Raw genomic sequence first — 19,539 nt, 5'->3', positions numbered from 1 at the left:
TTTTGAGATATTACCTGGGTAGTTAAATTTTTATCTTATGAAAGAGAAGGTAATACAGTTACTTTCTCAGCAAGAGGAGACCCATCTCCGCAACTATGCTATCCATATGCCAGCCATCTGGGGCCACCCACTGATGAGTTCCACCTGAGACGGGATGCAGATCCCACTCTAGAATGTCGACTCCGTGGGAGCAGGGAACTTGTATGATTCAACACTGGATCCCCAGTGCCTAGAACAGTTCCTGGCCTTCCAAAAAAAACCACCACCACCAACAACGTGAGATCAATCACCGAATGAGTAGTCACCTTTCTTTTCTGATGTGCAGTCTAGTCAGTTGTTGGGTCTGAATGATTGACAGCCGGACTCCGTGAAAGAAAGAATCAGTGAGTGAATGTAGCATCCACTGTGCCCTCCTTCATCTGCCTCCTCTCTAGACTTTGCAAAGGAGACTGACAGTGCCTTGTTTGGGGAGAAGGTTCCCTAGGTCTCCTCACCCTTGCCCCCGCAGCTTTTCTTAAGTGACACCTTCCCCAGTATAAGGGAGACAGGCTGGGGGATGGAGACGTGGACAGGAGGAGGGGGTTGTCCCCTCACCAGGGTAGCACATGGGGTCTTCCCCCATGGATGTTGAAGTTGGCCACAGAGACCGCAGCTCCCAAATTTCACCGACTAAACCTACAGTTTATTCCTATTCTGCCTCTCACACGGAACACTGAGGATGTGATGCGCGTGTCCCAGAATGGGGGTCAGTCTTCTCAGGCTGTGCTACTCAAAGGTCGTTTGTGGACCCGCACTGCCACCGGCTGTAGGTAGACACCTCCCAAGGCTCATGTCCAGTGGGAAGGAGCATCTCTTCTCCGGAAGCCCATCCTGGGCCTCTCATTGGCCCCACTGGCTCATGTGACCAACATCCCTGAGCCTGAGGCTGAGTCACTGTAGGCTGAGGGGTAGGAGATGCTAATTGCCAGGCTCAAGGCCTATTAGTAGGGTCATCCCCACCCAAGCCCCATGGAGAGTCCGGAAGAGGCAGGCAGTTCCCCCAAAGAAAGAAGACGTGCTACTGCCACACGACCCACCGGGTCAAAATGCCAGGACCCCGCTGCTCCCGCCCTGCCCCAGCTCCTCTTCCATGCTATGGCTCTGGATAGTTCCACTTTCTCCTCCTGCTTTTGAATCTCAAAGCAGCACCGCCAGAATCGCGTTGCAGTGTGTGCATGTATCAGATCATCTCGTTGTATGCCTTTAACGTATACGGTATGTTCGTTGTAGCTCAGTGAAGCTGGGGCAAGCAGGACCGCCAAGGGCATGACAGCGGGCGGAGCCTAACAGCCTGAGAAGTGGAGTTCACAAACACCTTGTGTCGTTGGGACAGGAGCTTTGGGGCCACTTCTCCCTTCTGGGAGGGACTAGGGGACGGTAGCATCCAGCGTCCCGTGTGCTTCTGACCACGTCCTGCTGTATGTAGGCCTAATGCCGAAAAGAAGAGTAAACCCAGAGTCTCAAACTCAGTGCCTAGAGGGGCCCGGCGGGTAACATAAATGAGGGCAGCGTCCAGGGCAGTGACAGTGGCAGTGACCGGCAGTGTTTGGCACAAATAGTAAATAGTAACCACTCAGTTAATACTGGTTGGATGAACCCAGTTATTCATACAGCAGTTCGTTCACGCTACAAGAAATGTTTATTAAACAGCTGTCAAGGGCCAGGACCTGCTGGGGATTTGGGGGACGTAATGGTGGATAAAATACACAAAATCCTTGCCGTCTGGGAGTGAGTACACAGTCTGGTAAGGAAGACGGATGGAAGTTAACTAACAGCCCAGCACCCACCCAAAAATTGGATGACTGATGTGTAGGGAGGGACACGGGCCTGTGGAGGCTGCCATAGGGCCTGGGTCCTCCCGAGGGAGCCTCCGGGGATCATGGTCGCTGAGACCTCTGAAGGAAGAGCAAGAGGGAATGGTGTTCCGGGCAGAGAGAACAGCATGTGCTAAGGCCTTGTGACAGGAGGGAGCGTGGAGGGAGAGAAAGGCCAGTGTGCTGGAAGGAGACCTCCCTCACCGGGAAGCCGGATCAAGGCTGTGTTCAGAAATCGGCCACATTCTGAGAACAACCAGAAGTTGTAAGCAAGGGTGTGGTGAGGGAGGCAGGTTCAGATTTGTGTTGTCGGAAGCCCCCTGAGGCCGCTGCCCAGAGGACAAACTGGAGGGAGGCCAGGGTGGTCTCAGGGAGACGGGCACGGAGGGTGTGGTGGCTGTCCAGGGCAGAGACGGTGGTGGCTTGGGGCCGGCGATGCCTGTGGAGGCGGAGAGCAGTCCGTGCATTCCATGGATGTTTCCAAGGTGGAACCTAACGATACCTAGTGATGGATTGGATGTGAGGGCTCAAGGAGAGTGAGGAGCGGGGACAGTCCTGGGCTTCTGGTATGAGCAGCGCAGCCCCCCCCCCCACCGGCCCCCCCAGATGGGGGAGACTGGGGCAGAGCCGCGTGGGCGACCAGCACATGGATTCGGAATGAAATCAAATGGTGGTGGAGACCTCCAGAAACATCCAGGTTTGGGCCACAGCTGTTGTCTATCCAGAAGCCTGTGATTGCTGTCGGCAGGTTGGGATTTCTAAGCCCTTGAAAGATGCTGGGGATCGGCCCTCTCTGAAGTCCCCTTGGCCGACTGGCCATCTGTCCTCTCCAGCCAGCAGGCAGGTCCACTGTTCTCAGCCAAGGTAGTCAGGGCACTCGGGGGGGGGGGGGGGGGAAGGGGGGCCCCCCCCCCCCCCCGGGGCCCCCCCCGGGCCTTTTTCCCCCCCCCCCCCCCGCGGGGGGCCCCCGCCCCCCCCCCCCGGGTGGGGGGCGCGGGGGGGGGGGGGGGGTGGAAAGGTGAGCCACCCACCCGCCCGGGGCCCCCCATCTGCTTTTGATCCCTCACAGCCTTTGAAGTCGCCCCTACCCCCCACCCTCCAGCTGTCATCTCTTGGGCCCTTCCAGCAGCCCCGTCCCCAGGGACAGGGGTGGTGACAAGGGTAACAAATGGGGCAAGCCGCTGGCAGCAGCAGGCCACAGAGAAGGCCAGAGGGCGGGGGCTTTTGAACGCCTCTTTCTTCCTGCTCCTCTTGGCCTGGCTCCGAAGCAGCAGGGGTATCGGGGTTTTGCAACAGTGCAAAGGGGGGGGGGGATTTTTTTTTTTAAATGAATCCCATGCCTTTGCTTCCTCCTCCTGCCTTCACGAAAGAGAAGCTAAGTCTTTCTCCTCCCCCGGCCTGTGTGAAGGCTGTCTGATTTCTCTCTTCCCTCCCCTGCAAGGAGAATAAGCTGGTCTCCTGTTTCAGGTCATCGTGAGCAGGGGAGAACTGCAAGAGAATTCAACTCTGCCCATCAAACTACAGTAGGAATCCGTGGTTTCGAGATGACCCTCATGCCAGTTCCTGGTATCTCCCTGGAATGAAACTAATTGTGTCTTTTGTCTCTAACTTAATCTGCACGTAACCTGCCAGGGAAGGTGCTGTTACTTTCTCCATACCTGTGGATGAGGCTCAGAGAAGTTAAATAACTTGCCCAAGGTCATACAGCTGGTACGACACACAGCTGGGATTCGAACCCCTGTAGCCGATGACAGAACCAGAGCTCTGACCAGGTGACTTTGTAGATATTGGAGTCGGTTGGGCCTTGGGTTCAGTTTTTGACCCCGTTTTACTTGCAGTTTAACTGTCCCTCGTTGAACATGGATGCAGAAATCCTCAACAAAATATTAGCAACTCAAACTCAGGAATATGTTAAAAGTATCATTCGTCACAATCAAGCAGGATTTAATCTAGGGATGCAAGGGTTCAGTATTCACAAATCAATCAATGTGATACGTCACACTAGCAAACGGAAGGATAAAAACTATATAATCATCTCAGTAGATGCAGAAGAAAAGCATTTGGCAAAATTCAACATCTGCTCGTGATCAAAACTCTCAACAGAGTAGGTTTAGAGGGAACATACCTCAACATAATAAAGACCACAGCCTTTATTGAAAAACCCACAGCTAACATCTTGTTCGGTGGTGAAAAACTGAAAGCTTTTCCTCTAAGATCAGGAACAAGACAAGGATGTCCACGACCACCACTTTGATTCAGCTTTGTACTGGAAATCCTAGCCATAGCCGTCAGACAAGAAAAAGAACTAAAAAGCGTCCAAATTGGAAGAAAGAAGTAAAACTTTACTTTTGCAGTTGACATGAGAGTGTACATGAAGAAAACCAGGAGAGTCCACCAAAAAACTATTAGAACTCATCAACGAATTCAGTAAAGTTGCAGGATACAAAATTGATATGCAGAAACCTGCTGTGTTTCTATACACGAACAACAAAGTAGCAGAAAGAAAAAATTTAAAAACGGTCCCGTTTACAGTTGCACCAAAGGAATAAAATACCTAGGAATAAATTTAGCAAAGGAGGTGAAAGACCTATACTCTGAAGACTATAAGACGTTGATGAAAGAAATTAACGATGACACAATGGAAAGATATACCATACTCATGGACTGGAAGAATTAATATTGTTGAAGTATTCATACCACCCAGTGCTTCAGATTCAGTTAGATATCACCTCACACCAGATGAACGGATAAAGAAGATGTGAAATAGATACACAATAGAGTATCACCCAACCATAAAAAAGAATGAAATGTTGCCATTCTTGCCGTGGATGGACCTAGAGGGTATTACGTTAAGGGAAATAACTTGGACAGGGAAAGACCAATAACGTCTGATTTCACGTATACATAAAATCTAAAAAACAAAACAAACAGATCTTAAATACAGGGAACAAATGTGGCTGCCAGAGGGGAGGTGGGTGGGGGGCTGGGCAAAATAGGTTAAGGGGATTAAGAGATGCACACTTGCAGTTGTAACAGAAATAAGTCACGGGGATGAAAAGTAAAGAATAGGAGATATAGTCCATAATATTGTAATAGCGTATGGTGACAGACGGTGACCACACTTGTCCTCGGGAGCGCTGAGTAACATGTAGAATTGTCAAATCACTATGTTGTGCACCTGAAACCAATACGGCATTGTACGTAAACTGTACTCCAACTTTTTTCAAATTTATTTTTGAGAGAGACAGAGCATGCGCGGGGGAGGGGCAGGGAGAGAGGGAGACACAGAATCCAAAGCAGGCTCCAAGGCTCCGAGCTGTCAGCACAGAGCCCGATGCGGGGCTCGAACCCACGAACCGCGAGATTGTGACCTGAGCCGAAGACAGCCGCTCAACCGACTGAGCCACCCAGGCGCCCCCGTTCGCGTGTAATTCAATAATAAAACAATATGACCCATAAAACCCAAATCCAAAACTCACCATGTGCTGAAATTTTTAAAGCTTCTAATGGCAGAACAGGGTAAGTTCACCCAACAGGAATGATCATGTTTCCTTGGTGCTTTATGCTGTGCTCAGACCTAAATCTATGTTTACTTGTCCTGTTGGGAAGTAGGGGGCGGACAGTTCTGTCTCCCAGGATGATTGATAGAATTCCAGGAGGTAAATGGGAAAGTGATGGGGAAGACTGCCTGCCATGGGATAGGAGCTTGGGAAATGGGGGCTGGGATTAGAATTTTTGAAAGGGTGTTTTTCACTGCACTGCTCATAACTGCTATACTTGTGGTTAATTGTTTGCTTCTGTAAAATCGCAGTACCCCTTAAGCTCTCGCTGGCAGCACGAAAGAATAATTGTCAGGTTCCTAAATCAGGGTTCTGTTTTCTTTGTGAGCACTGGTATTCCTATTACTTTGGCTTTGTTAGTGATATTTATTTATTTTCCTCCAAAGGAGGACGTGTTTGAATTGCTATAGGTAAGTTTGAAGTTTAGATCTTAAATTACCCAACAGAGACCTAGACTCTTTATTCCCTTTTGGAGTCAACACCATGCAAATTCGTTTTGGGAAAGGCAAACTTCCTGATTGTTATATCTTCATTCTTTTATCATTACAGTATGTTCCTCTAAATCTGTAGTAATGGTTTTTATTTGCAAGTCTATTTGAAACTATGTCAGCTTTCTTTTATCTGGTGTTTGCCTCGTGTGAATTTTTACAGTTCTTTGCTCTGAGTCTTTGTGTGTTTTTATATTTAAAACGGGTATCTTGTAATAAGCCTGTAGTTCATTTTTTTAATGTTTAGTTATTTATTTTGAGAGACAGAAAGAGAGAGAGCCCATGCATGCATGTGCACACAAGCAGAGGAGGGGCAGAGAGAGAGGGAGAGAGAGAATCCCAAGCAGGCTCCGTGTTCTCAGCCCAGAGCCTGACAGAAGGCTTGATCCCATGAACCATGAAATCATAACCAGAGCTGAAATCAAGAGTCGGGGGGCGCCTGGGTGGCTCAGTCGGTTAAGCGTCCGACTTCAGCTCAGGTCACGATCTCGTGGTCCGTGAGTTCGAGCCCCGCGTCGGGCTCTGGGCTGATGGCTCAGAGCCTGGAGCCTGCTTCCGATTCTGTGTCTCCCTCTCTCTCTGCCCCTCCCCCGTTCATGCTCTGTCTCTCTCTGTCTCAAAAATAAATAAACATTAAAAAAAATTTTTTTTTTAAAAGAGTCGGGTGTTTAACCAGCTGAGCCACCCCGGTGCCCCAAAGCCGGTAGTCAGTTCTATAATCCAGTCTTGTAATATTTGTCTTTTAGTGGGAGTATTTATTCTGTAAGTGAAATGGACATTAAGTATTTAATTACTGATAAATTGGAGTTTAGATCTCTTTTTTTTTTTTCTATCCCTTCTCTTCTTTGTTTCTTTTTCTCTACTTTCTTCCTTTCTTTTGGGTTAAGTATTTTTATTAGTCCATTTTTCCTCTATTAGCTTGTTGGTATACATTTTTTATTATTATTCTGAGCAGTTACCCTAAAGATTGTAACATGCATCCTTTGCAAATCTTAAAGTTTACTATAAATTAGTGCTTGTACCGCTTGTAGAAAAACGCAATGTCCTTAGAACATATAAACTTCATTTATCCCCCTCTAACTTACATATTTATCCTTTTGTGTTGTTCTCCACCCTTTGCTGAATTTTCATGCTTCCAGACCATTCATTGCACATCCACTAGTGGCAAATAATCTTATTTTGGGTTTGTTTAGTTTTTGTCTTCAGTTTTGAAGGCTTTCCTGCTGGCCTAGAATTCTGCATCAGCAGACGAACCTCCATTGTTTTTTTGGTTCCCATCCTACTTGCAGAGAAGTCTTGCAATTCCTTCTTTAAAGATCATTTGTCTTTTATTCGCTCTCTGTCTGCTTTTAAGAGAATATATTCTCACATGTGTACAGTTTGACTGTGATACACCTGGAGTGTTTTCCTCTGTGTTTATTTTACTTCGGATTTGCAGAACTTCTTGATGGCATTGGCTTGATGTCTTTATCAGTCTTGAAAGGTTTTCTGTCAGTTTCTTGTTAAATACTGTTTCTGATTTGTTCTCTCTCTTCTATCATTCTGTGGCCCCTATTACATGTATGTTAGACCTTTTCTCCACGTCCCATGTTTCTTTTATATCTATTTTCCTTTCCGGCCCTCTTTCTGAGATTTATGTACTGACTTATCTTCCAGTCCATTAATCTTTTCTTTTGCTACATCAAATCTGTTGTTCAACTGCTGTATTGAGCTCTGAATTTCAATTACTGTACTTTTTGGTTTTCAAATTTTCGTTTGGATTTTTAAAAATACTCAATCTGGGGCGCCTGGGTGGCGCAGTCGGTTGGGCATCCAACTTCAGCCAGGTCACGATCTCGCGGTCCGTGAGTTCGAGCCCCGCGTCGGGCTCTGGGCTGATGGCTCAGAGCCTGGAGCCTGGTTCCGATTCTGTGTCTCCCTCTCTCTCTGCCCCTCCCCCGTTCATGCTCTGTCTCTCTCTGTCCCAAAAATAAATAAACGTTGAAAAAAAAAATTTTTTTTTTTTAAATAAAAATACTCGATCTAAAGTAGCAGTCTCCATTTAAACCTTTTTTCTTGATCACATTATCGAGGTGGTCAGGGAGTCCCAAGTTTGACAGCTCCAATATCTGAATCTTATTGTGGGTTTGTTTTTTGTCTTGGTTCCTGATCATTTTGTCTTGTCTCCTTGCGTGGCTGATAATTTTTATTAAGTGCTAAACATTGCACGTGAAAAATTGTGGAAACCCTGGAAGGTAAGACCTTCACCAAAAGAAAAGTTACTTTTCTTCTGCCAGCCAATGATACTAGAGGTGAATCACTTTGATCCCATAAAGGATTATTGGATGACTTAAGATTGGATGACTAAACCATATTAAAAGGAGGATTCCAGATGAATTAAAGATTGAAGCATCTTTTAAAATTCTAAGTGAAAATAGAAATGCAGACAAATTAAAACGTAGACATATTTTAATATCCTAGAGTTACGGAAATAATTTTCACACCTAAAAATAAATTATTGGGCAAATATATAAAGTTTTTGTTCTGCAAGACACCGTAAATAAAGAAAACAGACAAATGAAAGGGTAAGAAAAGAAATTTACAGCATCTAACATTAGCAATAAATGAATACATAGACTCTACAAGGCACTCCAGTACATCATCAAGAAAAGATAAAAAGAAAACCCAGTAGGGGCACCTGGGTGGCTCATTTGGTTTAGCATCCGACTCTTGATCTCAGCTCAGGTCATGATCTTACAGTTTGTGGGGTCAAGCCCTGCATCGGGCTCTGCACTGGCAGTGTGGAGCCTGCTTGGGATTCTCTCTCTCTGTCCTCTCTCCTGCTCAGGCTCTGTCTCTCTCTCAAAATTAATAAATAAACTTAAAAAAAAAAAAAAGGAAAGGAAAGAAAAGAAAACCCAATAGAAAAGTGAGCAAGGATAAAACATATGAATAGACAGTTCCCAGAAACTCACGTGTCCCACAGTTACGTAACTCTGTGCTCAAATGCACTAGTAATCGTAGAAATACGAATTCAAACAACTGTGCTATCGCTTTCCACCCATTAGTTTGACAAAAAGTAGGAAGTTGGACAATGCTCCGTGTTAGCAAGAATTTATGAAACTAGAACACTGATGCACTTCTGGTGGGAATCTAGATTAGCACAGAAATTATGAGGACCAGTACACCCAATGACAGATATCATCCTTGAATATATATATATACACACACACACACACACACACACACACACACACACACACACACATGTTTTAAGAATGTGTGTGTGTAAACACATATAGAGATACATGTTTTAGATACATATTTTTAAATTTTTATTTATTTAAGTAATCTCTACACCCAACGTGGGGCTCAAATTCACAACCCCAGGATCAAGGCCCACGTGCTCCTCTGGCTGAGCCAGCCAGGCGTCCCTAGGTATATATATATTTTTTTGACGAAGATGTTCATTGCAGTATTATTTCTAGGTAGCTGAGAGATGAACGCTCCTGGACGTTTATCACTAGGGCAATTCGTAAATACAGTAGAGTGAATACACAGTATGGAATTCTAACTATAATTATGCTTGATAACTATTCAGCAGTGGGTACCCATTATAAAATCACTGTGCAGACTGGAGAGAAAAAGCCCAATAAACAAGAAGAGATCTCATGCAAAGCACTATCCATGTAAATTAAAACCCAATTCACACATAAAACAATACGGTGTCATTGATAAGAAATGTTTTAATGTTTATTCATTTTTGAGAGACAGAGAGAGACAGAGCGTGAGCGGGGGAGGCGCAGAGAGAGAGGGAGACACGGAATCCGAAGCAGGCTCCGGGCTCCGAGCTGTCAGCCCAGAGCCCGACCCGGGGCTCGAACCCATGAACTGCGAGATCACGACCGGAGATGAAGTTGGACACTTAACTGACTGAGCCACCCAGGTGCCCCATAGAGCATCATTTATAAGGAGACATATTTACATATTTAATTCATTAGAGTCATTGTCTCGGGTGGGGTGGAAAAATGAGACTAAATGGGAAATTTTTAAAAATCTTGTTTGAAGGGGCCGCCCAGGTGGCTCAATCGGTTGAGCGTCCTACTCTCGGTTTCGGCTCAGGTCACGATCTCACAGTTGCGTGAATTGGAACCCCACGTCAGGCTCAGTGCTGACAGTGCAGAGCCTGCCTGGATTCTCTCTCTTCTCCCTCTCTCTCTGCCCCTCCCCACTCACGCTGTCCCTGTCTCTAAATAAACAAATAAACTTATAGAATAAAATAATGAAATAAAAATCTGTTCGAAGAAACTAATCACTCAATTATAGATGTCCCCCCCCCACCCCGGTCTCTCTCCTTCCAAGTCCCTTCCATCTTTTTTCCCCCTCCCGTCCTTCTGCAGATGTTACTAGGATGACAGAATGAACACGATCCCGTGTCAGGTGCTGTGGGGGAAATAAAGGTGATTTCCATGTTGGCTTGACCACGTGAGGCAAAAGTCCAAGGTGAACGTGCCAAAAACTTTCCTGGCAGTAAGTACTCTGCCCCAGAGTTAGAACTCCCAAGCACACTCCTGCTCTGAGCTCCTGAGGACGACAGGAGCACTCAATAAAAAAAACAAGCCCTGTGACTGAGGCCAGAAGTCACAGTGCGGCTTCTTTCCCCGTCAGGCAGATGTTTATCAGCGAACATAAAGATACAAACGCTAGAAGCTTATTTGTGTGGAATCCTCTCGTCAGATTAAAAAGTGTATATAAAGTACTTCCTATGTGCACGTCCTGGGATAAGTGGCTGCTTTGTTCTTTTTTTATAATTATTAAGTGTTTCGGGCACGCGAGGATGTAGAATAGCCACATAGCAGTGGTACGTCCAAACCCCCTGCTTACAAACTAAAACCGGGGTTGGCCAGCTTTTCCTGCCGGTTCTTAAATATTTTCAGCTTTGCGTGTCTCTATCACACCTGCCGTCCTCAGAAGGTGCGGCATGAACATAGCCTTGGACAGTACAGTCAACCAACGCGCAGGGCTGGGTTCCAAGAAGACTTTACTTACGGACACTGTAATCTTCACAGGTCATGAAATGTTATCCTGCTTTTGATTGGTTTTCAAACCGTTTAAAAATGTGAAAGCCATTCTTAGCCCCTGGGCCACAGGAAAAGATGGGCTGGATTTGGAAGGGCCATAATTTGTGTCGAGCCCTGAACCAAAATGTTATGAACTCACTGGAGGCCCTCGGGGTACCACGTCCCAAATGGCATCCCCCTGCCATCCCCCGAGTTACTCATTCTCTGAAATGTTTTTCATCCCATACGTACTGTTATCTGTGTATTGCATGTGTGTGTATCCCTAAACGGCATATAGTATTGATTTGTATTTTTTTTTAATTTTTTTTAATGTTTATTTATTTTTGAGAGAGAGAGAACATGATCGGGGGAGAAGCAGAGAGAGAGGGGGGGAGACACAGAATCCAAAGCAGGCTCCAGGCTCTGAGCTGTCAGCACCGAGCCTGACGCAGGGCTCGAACTCACGGACCGTGAGATCACGACCTGAGCCGAAGTTGGACGCTCAACCGACTGAGCCCCCCAGACGCTGCTAGTATTGATTTGTATATTTTGCACTTCGTAGAAATACCATATTTTGGGTACCCTTCTGCCTCTTTGCTCAGTACTTCGTCGGTCTGTCTGTCGCGCTGTGTGGAGTCGTGCGTTAAGTCTTTTTCACCGCTGTATCACATTCTGCTGTTGGACCACACGCTACCTGCATCATCACTCTTCCTCTGGGACTGAATGGACATTTAGATTACTGCCTACTAAGGCCTTTCCTTACGGGGACCATCGCTTTTCATACTCACCGTGACCTCTTCGGGGAGGTACTTTGAGAATCCCCTTGTCCAGACGAGAAAGCTTTTGACTTAGAGCAGTTTGGTAACTTTCTAAAGGCGGTGAAGAGCGAAACTGAAATCGGAACCCGTGACCTTTCCACGACGGAATCTGAGTTTATAGCCACTTTGCCACCAGTCAGTATGTTGTGTTCCATTAAAGTGATGATAGCAGGGGCACCTGGGTGACGCAGTCGGTTAAGCGTCCGACTTCAGCCAGGTCACGATCTCGCGGTCCGTGAGTTCGAGCCCCGCGTCGGGCTCTGGGCTGATGGCTCGGAGCCTGGACCCTGTTTCTGATTCTGTGTCTCCCTCTCTCTCTGCCCCTCCCCCGTTCATGCTCTGTCTCTCTCTGTCCCAAAAAAATGAATAAACGTTAAAAAAAAAAAAAAATTAAAAAAAAAAAAAAAGTGATGATAGCAGATCCTCCCCGACAATGACCTCGCGATACTGATGTGCTATCAACAAACTCAGCCTCTCTCTGAGGACAGCTTGAATCAGTGCTAAATACTATTGGCTGCCGTTGAGCTCTGTGAAAACAGCCAGGTACGGGATTGTGCACACACAAACAAGAAACCTCACTTCCTAACCACAGTGGGTAGGAGCCGAGGAGGCATGACCGGTTTTCGATGAAAAAACGCGAAAGACCCAGGAGATTTGTCCCACGCTTTCCCTGCCCCCCCCCCCCCCCGCCCCGTAACATTTTATCAAAGTCGTGAGTAATTCGGGAGCTGGTGTTTCCTTTCTTGGGGACCAGCATGATGGGCTGTGGAGTTTGGCCCGCCCGGAGGGACTTGGTGAGTATCACGGATGCCTTCCGCACCTCTCTCCACCAGTCCAAGTAGCACCGTGTCCGTTTTTGTCTCGAAACTGCAGTCTCCTCCTCTCCCCAAGCCTCTGCTTTTGGGAATCCAAACCCAAACGTTCTCTCTCCGCCCGTGTCTCCCTTCCTCTGCTGGGAAGGCTCCCTAGCTCGTTCCAGCTCATTCAGATGACATTTAAAAGAGACCAGGATGTAATTTTTCTAATGGCAAAATACAGTATGAAGGAGGGGAAAGTTTTAATCAAGTGGGTGTATTCTCCGGAGGGGAGCAAGCACTTCATTTTAATTCCTTATTTCCCTTTGATGAAAAGTTTAGTGAATTTTTATTATGTAGAATTTATAAGACGGCTGGGTTTAGGTAATCAGCTTTAATATTTATACTCTTAGGGAAAGAAATAGGAATCATTAGTAAGCATGCATAATTAATGAATAAATTATATTTCCCTTTGTTTTCTTTCAGGTACAAGGAAATGCTAGATCTGGTGATCTCACCCAGCCTCACTGTAAACAGCGATTGTCCGGGTAAACTGAAGCTTAGCCGCACCGACGCCGATGTCTGGACTCTGAGTGACATAGAAGGTAGGCCTCCTGGCGTGAGTTTCGGTGGGACCTGTGTTGGTCCCCCCTGCCCCACCGCGGAAGTTAGTAAGGGACTGGCAGCCTCAGACACGCATCCTTTCGAAAATACCGTCATGATGACAGTTTCTCCTCCCGCCATCGGGATTGTTGCCTCTGGACCAAAAGAAACTTTGGCATGCCCTGCTGACAGTTCCCATCTAGTCGGTAGAGGTGTGAGCGTGCTGGTTCGCGTTCTGAACTTCCTGTCCCGAGAAACGCTGACACTTCCACCGCGGCTGATAGTCAGTTTCGGGTGTGTTACAGGCCCCGGCCCTGGGTGGGTCCTGCGGGGTCCGGGCTCCAGCTCAGGAGTCTGTCCCTCAGCGCTGTCCCTCCCTGCCCCCCAGCCATCCCGCATCCGGGCAGGCGTCTTGTTTACGAAGGTTTGACGCTGGGACCAGAACTTGTCTGCCTTTGGCTTTCAGGTTGGGTTGGAGTCAAGGAAGCAGAGGAGAGTTAAGCTGTTTAAAAAATTATTGGCAAATGGTGCAGCCGAACTAGTTTTCGCTAGAACAATTCCAGCTATTGTTTGCTCTGTTTGGGATCTGTCAGCCTTCCTGGGAGAGCTGGGAGTTAGCAAAAGGCATTACGCTATTATGTGTAACCATTGGGCTTAACCCTTTAGTCGGGCCCGCTTTCGGATTTGCCGCCGGTGTCCCGGGACCCCGGGCTGACTCTCCTTCGCTGTCTGTGTATGATGCCAGCTCAGGGGGCATCGATCCTGCATCCTGTCGTGGGAAACCAGAGCCTTGTGTCTAGTCAAATACAGCATCGCAAGGAATTTGCTTTTAAGCAACGCCAGGCTTCCACGAATAATGATTACCATCACCGGAGCAGTGACATTTCCCTCGCATGCTGGTAACAAAGCTGGGATAAGTCAACTAAAGGTACCACCAAGAGGGTCTGGGCTCCCCCACCAAACCACGTGCTAGAGAACACGCCCTCATTCTTCGTGGCCCTTTGGAGTGTCCGTGTAAACTGTGCTCTTTGAGAGTTTGAGACAATTTATTAAGCCCTGTTCGAAGACAGTCATTCTCTTCTGAGTAGAGGCACTGTTCGACCCAGGACCTCATTTCAGAGCCAGGCAAGCTAGGAGGAGGAGGAGGAGGAGGAGGCTGCCGGGGGAGGAAGATCCAAGGCTGAATCCCAGCCCCACTGCTCCCCAGACCGGTGGCCTCGGGCAAATTGTTTAACCTTTCTGAGCCTCCGTTTTCTTACCTGTCAAATGGGGACATAATCACGACCCACTTCCTAGCCTGCTTACTGCTTCCTGGCACACCGTGGGCGCGTGGTACCGTGGCTGAACTTGCTATCCCATGGTCATTCTCCTCTGAATCAAATAACCACGGTGACTGTAAAACCACGGCTGCAAACTGGCAGCTCGCGACAAGTCTGGTCTTCAGGTATGTCTTTGTTTGGTGTACAGCGTCCTTTAAATAAAAGTGAACTTGAACGAATCAGGAGAGTTCACATAAAAATCTGGATTCCTAGGGGCGCCTGGGGAGGGGGCTCAGTCGGTTAAGCGTCCGACTTCGGCTCAGGTCGTGATATTACAGTTCGTGAGCCCGAGCCCCGCGTCGGGCTCTGGGCTGATGGCTCGGAGCCTGGAGCCTGTTTCCGATTCTGTGTCTCCCTCTCTCTCTGCCCCTCCCCCACTCACACTCTGTCTCTGTCTCTCCAAAATAAATAAACACTGAAAATATTTTTTGAAAACCTGGGTTTCTAGTTGCCCTTGAGATGCTGAGCACTTTAGACGTGCTGGGCCCACTGTCCCTCAGATGGATCCCTGCCACTCTCTTCTGTCCCTAATTTTTGCGAGGCACATACTTTGCGCCAGGCCCTGTGGAACGCAGTGTAACGGCAGATTAACCCTCCTCCTCCTCCCCTGTCACCAGCAGAGCAAATACTCGGCACTTGCTGTGGGCTAGACGTGAATGTACTCACTCACTGAATCCCCACAACCCCAGGAAGGGGGTAGCGTGATTAACCTTGTGTTACAGATGAGGAAACTGAGGCACAGAGGAGTCGAATGGCGTGATTGAGCTGACGCAGTTCAGCGACAGCCAAAATTTGAGCCTAGGTCGTCTGACTCCAAAGCCTGTTCTTCTTATCGGTGCACTATACTGTTTCTCACTGAATTATGACACCCCTATTAGGCTACGAGCCCATCTTACAGATGTGGAAGTTGAGGCACAGGGGGTTAAATATACAGTAAGCAACCCAGAGACGCACAGCTAGTTGTAGGGCCAGGAATCAGACTCAGGCACTTTGGCTCCGGGGTCTCCGCTTGGAAACTTCAGAATCACTTTCTGCCAAACCCTGAAGAGTCCTTGTGCCTCCGATAATCGTCCCTGCACAGCGATAGCACCCGCAGACACCTCATCTCTCTCCTTCTTTTGTGACGGGGAGCTGTCTGCACCCTCTGCACTGCCCTGGATCGAGCAGGCTGGCTGCTGAGGCGAAGGCTTTGGGGCTGAGTGTTGGGGTGGGGGGAGGTTGCTCCCAAATTCAGAGCAGGCAGGGGCAGCTTACTCACATACACACACACACACACACACACACTCACACACACACACACACACACCCCTTCCCTTCTCTTGAGATGGGCGGTGAGCTCCCCAGCTCCGGAGGGAAGATTCCACCCTAGTTGTGGCCTCAAGTGCCAGATTCGGCCACCTGGGCCCTTCTTTCGGTGACAGAGGCATTACTGAGTGACTGCAGGGACCCAGATCCAGGGAGGACCCCGGGGGCATGAGCCACGGGGCCTACATTCAGGGGGACTCTGGAGCGAATGTGGAGCCGAGAAATCCCCCAGTGGCTCCCACTGCCTCCGTGGCTCTGTCTCCTCTAGCCATCTGTGGGTCCCTGGTCTCATCACTCAGCCTCTTGGAGATTATTTGCCTCATCTGTGAAAGGGGGGTAATTATTCCACCGACCTCCCCGAGGTGATCCGAAGATGAAATAGTTAAAACACGGAGAGGACTTAGTGTTTCTTAGAAAGCATAGAATAAGGTCTAATTTCCTTACCCTTGGCCACCAGGATCACCTTGTCTGTCCCTGCCAGCCTCTCAAAGTCACCTCCTCCCCGTCCCCTTTGCTCGGGGAACCGAGTCCTTGGACAGAGCCCTGACCTTGTTTCTTTTTCTGTAACTCAGGAGCGTGATTCTGCCCTCGGGGTCTTTGCACATGCTGTTCCCTTGGGCTGGTCTCCCCCTGTCTCTAGGACCATCTTCTCAGCCATCATCTCTCATCACAGAGGTCTTTCCTATCACATGTAACTGTTCAGTCCCTCATTCGGCAGGTGTTTGTTCAGGCCAGCATTGTTTTAAGCACTAGAAAGTCAGCACACAAAAGCCTCTCCCCTCCCGGAGCCTATGCCAGGGGTCTGGCAGGCAAGAGGCCGATAAAACAGTAAATAAGCAAAGTACATAGCATGTTGGACAGTGATATGCGCTGTGGGGCAGGGGCGGGGGCGGGGAGGAGAAGCAGGAAAGGAGGATAAGGAATGCAGGGATGTAAGGACGTCCCTGGGAAGGTGACACCTGAGTAAAGACCTTCAGGAGATGAGGGAAGGCGTTCGTGTCCACGTGGAAGGAAGAGGAAACAGCAAGTGCAAAGGCTCTGGGGCAGCAGTGTTCCCAGAGCACCGGAGGGGCAATAAGGAGGCTAGCGCAGCTGGAGCCCAGGGATCAAGACGCCGTGGGGGAGACGAGGTCAGAAAGACGATGGCCAGCTCAGACCTCCCCTGGCTTTGAGAGCCACTGACAGGATTGTGGCTTCTACCCTGAGTGAGCCGGGAGCAATGAGAGGGTTTGGAGCAGGGGCTGGGCTCTGTGACCCGCATAGTGACAGGAGCCCCCCCCCCCCACTGGGGGTCAGGAGAACGCTGACGTGAGAACAACGGGGGGTCAGGACCGGATGGGAACCCAGAGACCAGCCAAGAAGGTGTTACAGTAGTGCAGGTGAGAGGTGCCGGTGCCTTGGATCGGGGCAGGCAGAAGCGCTCAGATTCTGGGCCGCATTTGAGGGGAGAGCCGACAGAACACCCACCCACCCCCGCTTTGGGCCCTGCTGCCTGTCTCCAGCATCCCACCCTCTGCCGAAGGCGCACGTGTGTTCTCTCGTTGTTCGTCAGGCTCCCAGCTAGAATGTCAGTTCTCGGAAGGCAGGCCTTGCCCACCCTCGTTGTCTGGGTCTCTCCCCCTGCTGAGAGCACGTGGGACACCGGCACTTAGCAGGTGCTTCAGAAATCCTGGCCCAGCGAGTGAGGCCAGAAGGTGAAGCACTCCCCACGACGGTGGGACGGCTGAATGGGCGCTCCCCTCTGTAGGCCCCACGCCCCGTACCCCTTACCTAAAGCCCTTCCTTTTCCTCTGTTTTTCCGTGACACGTCAGTTCCGACTCCCCAGCTACCACATAAACACACGATCCTTATAAAGACTCGAAACATCAGACCACATCTCCCCGTGCTCAGTGTCCCCTCCCTTCCCCGGAACCAACCACTGTTACCGCGTTTTGTGCGCAGGCTGAGACCTTTTTGTAAGCCCTCGCATTTGTACCGATTGTATTTATGCGACTTAGGCGTGTATGTTTATGTATATATATTTACAAAGGTACCTTTACTGTGGGAATTAACAGTGTCGCTGGAAAAACTTCTGGAACACAAAAGCTAGCGTGTAATACGGATTTGCTCTAACTTGCTCTGTTCACTCAAGGCGCGTTAAGACATGATTTACCTCTTTTTAGCTTCACTGACTAATACACTGAAGAATGACCCAGTTCATTAAACCATCCCCGGTCCGTGAACATGAGGTTATTTGTAATTTTTTGCTCTTGCAATCAATGCTGCCGGGCTGTCGTCATGCAGGCTGTTATTTGAACACGTGCCCTCTTGCTCTAGAGAAGATGCTGGTGGCCATCAGCTTGTTTGATGCACCTGCTGTGCGTGAGGCCCTGGCGACCCGGGAGAGAACCGGACCCACCCGCAGCCTGCCTTCAGGGACTTTGCGGGTCACTGTGTTCCAGGGACCCTTTTTGCATCTCCCCACGGTCCCTGCACGTCACATCCTACAGGGTTTGGGCTCAGCCGGGCCATATGTGTCTTCCAGGTCTGCCACTTGCTCCCTGGGTGAATGTCACCAAATTCCTGTTCTCCCTGAGCCTGTCTCCTCACCTGGGTGATGAAGATATGTTTGCTGCACGCGTTTGTTCGTTAAATTGTTCCAGAATGCCTGCCGTGAGCCAGCGCCTGGTGCAGGTGATGGGAATATAATGGTGAAGGAGACAGACCCCTTCCCAGAGTTCATGTTCTAATGGGAGAGGCAGGTATTTTTACACAAATATGGGACTTCAGATGGTGGTGATTTCTATGAGGAAATAAAGCAGGAATGTGACAGAGGTGACCTGTATGCAGGCCAGGGGTTAGAAAAGCTTTAGCGCGATTATGTTAAAGCCTTTTGCAGAGTGCTCGATGCTTAGATCGGTAGAGGTTAGCTCTGTGTCTCTCGCTCTTTGATGTGCATACACTCACCTGGGAACTTTGTTAACTTGCAGATTCTGATCGGGCCTAAGGGTCTGCATTTCTGACAAGCTCCCAGGTGATGCTGATGCTTCTGGTCAACCAGCCACTCGGAGTAGCGAGGTGCTAGCTCCGTGGTTCTCAAATTCTTTTTCATCAAAGTCACCTTGCGAGTTTTGTTGGCACACAGACTGAAGGGCCCCACTGCTGGCCTTGCTGGTTGGGCCTGGGGCCCAAGAATTTGTGTTTCTAACAAGTTCCAGATAATACTGACGCTGCTGGCCCAGGGACCACACTTTGAGAACCAGATTTCTGCACTGGTTTTGAACCTGGTTGCACGCCGGAATCTCCTGGAAGGTTTAAAAAAAAAAAAATGTCTAAGGCTCATGTCCAGATCCCACCCCCAGAAAATCTGATTTAATTGGTCAGTAGTGTGACCCAAGCAATGGGATTTTTCTAAAGCTCTCCAGACAAGTTTGTTGTGCACCCAGGGTTGAGAACAGTTGTTTTAGATGGCAAATTCCTCCAGGATAAGGACAGTTTTTTATTCCAATGTACATATTTAAGTTATTGTTCCTAATTAGCAAAGAGCTTAGTCTATGACTCATGGTAGATCCTTAAAAATTATTTATGGGTGGATAGGTGGATAGATTAATGGGTGGAAAGGTAGAGGATGGATGGGTGGATGATGGATGAGTGGATGGAAGATGGGTGGTTGGGTAGAGGATGGATGTGTGGGTAGGTAGAGGATGGATGGGTGAATGGATGGATGGATAGGTGGATGGATGGATGTGTGGATGGATAGATGTGTGGATGGATGGATGG

General features: G+C 48.6%; 1 protein-coding gene across 2 annotated transcripts in view; it reads left to right on the top strand.

Annotated features, from left to right (window-relative positions):
• Positions 1–19,539, top strand: part of EYA2 (EYA transcriptional coactivator and phosphatase 2) — a 259,835-nt gene that overhangs the window by 67,484 nt on the left and 172,812 nt on the right. The window contains exon 2 of one of the 2 annotated variants that reach the window (XM_040446861.1): positions 13,039–13,157. In XM_040446861.1, the coding sequence (XP_040302795.1) occupies positions 13,049–13,157 (109 nt within the window). In that variant the 5' untranslated portion in view covers positions 13,039–13,048. Of the gene's footprint in view, positions 1–13,038; positions 13,158–19,539 lie in introns of those variants that run through there. The other variant, XM_040446862.1, reaches the window with a different exon arrangement.

Source organism: Herpailurus yagouaroundi, unplaced genomic scaffold (assembly GCF_014898765.1).
Source record: "Herpailurus yagouaroundi ecotype Mexico unplaced genomic scaffold, PumYag 196, whole genome shotgun sequence".
In the NCBI taxonomy this organism is placed as follows: domain Eukaryota; kingdom Metazoa; phylum Chordata; class Mammalia; order Carnivora; family Felidae; genus Herpailurus; species Herpailurus yagouaroundi.
Note: the sequence above shows the minus strand (reverse complement) of the source record. Positions and strands in the feature narration are given on the sequence as shown.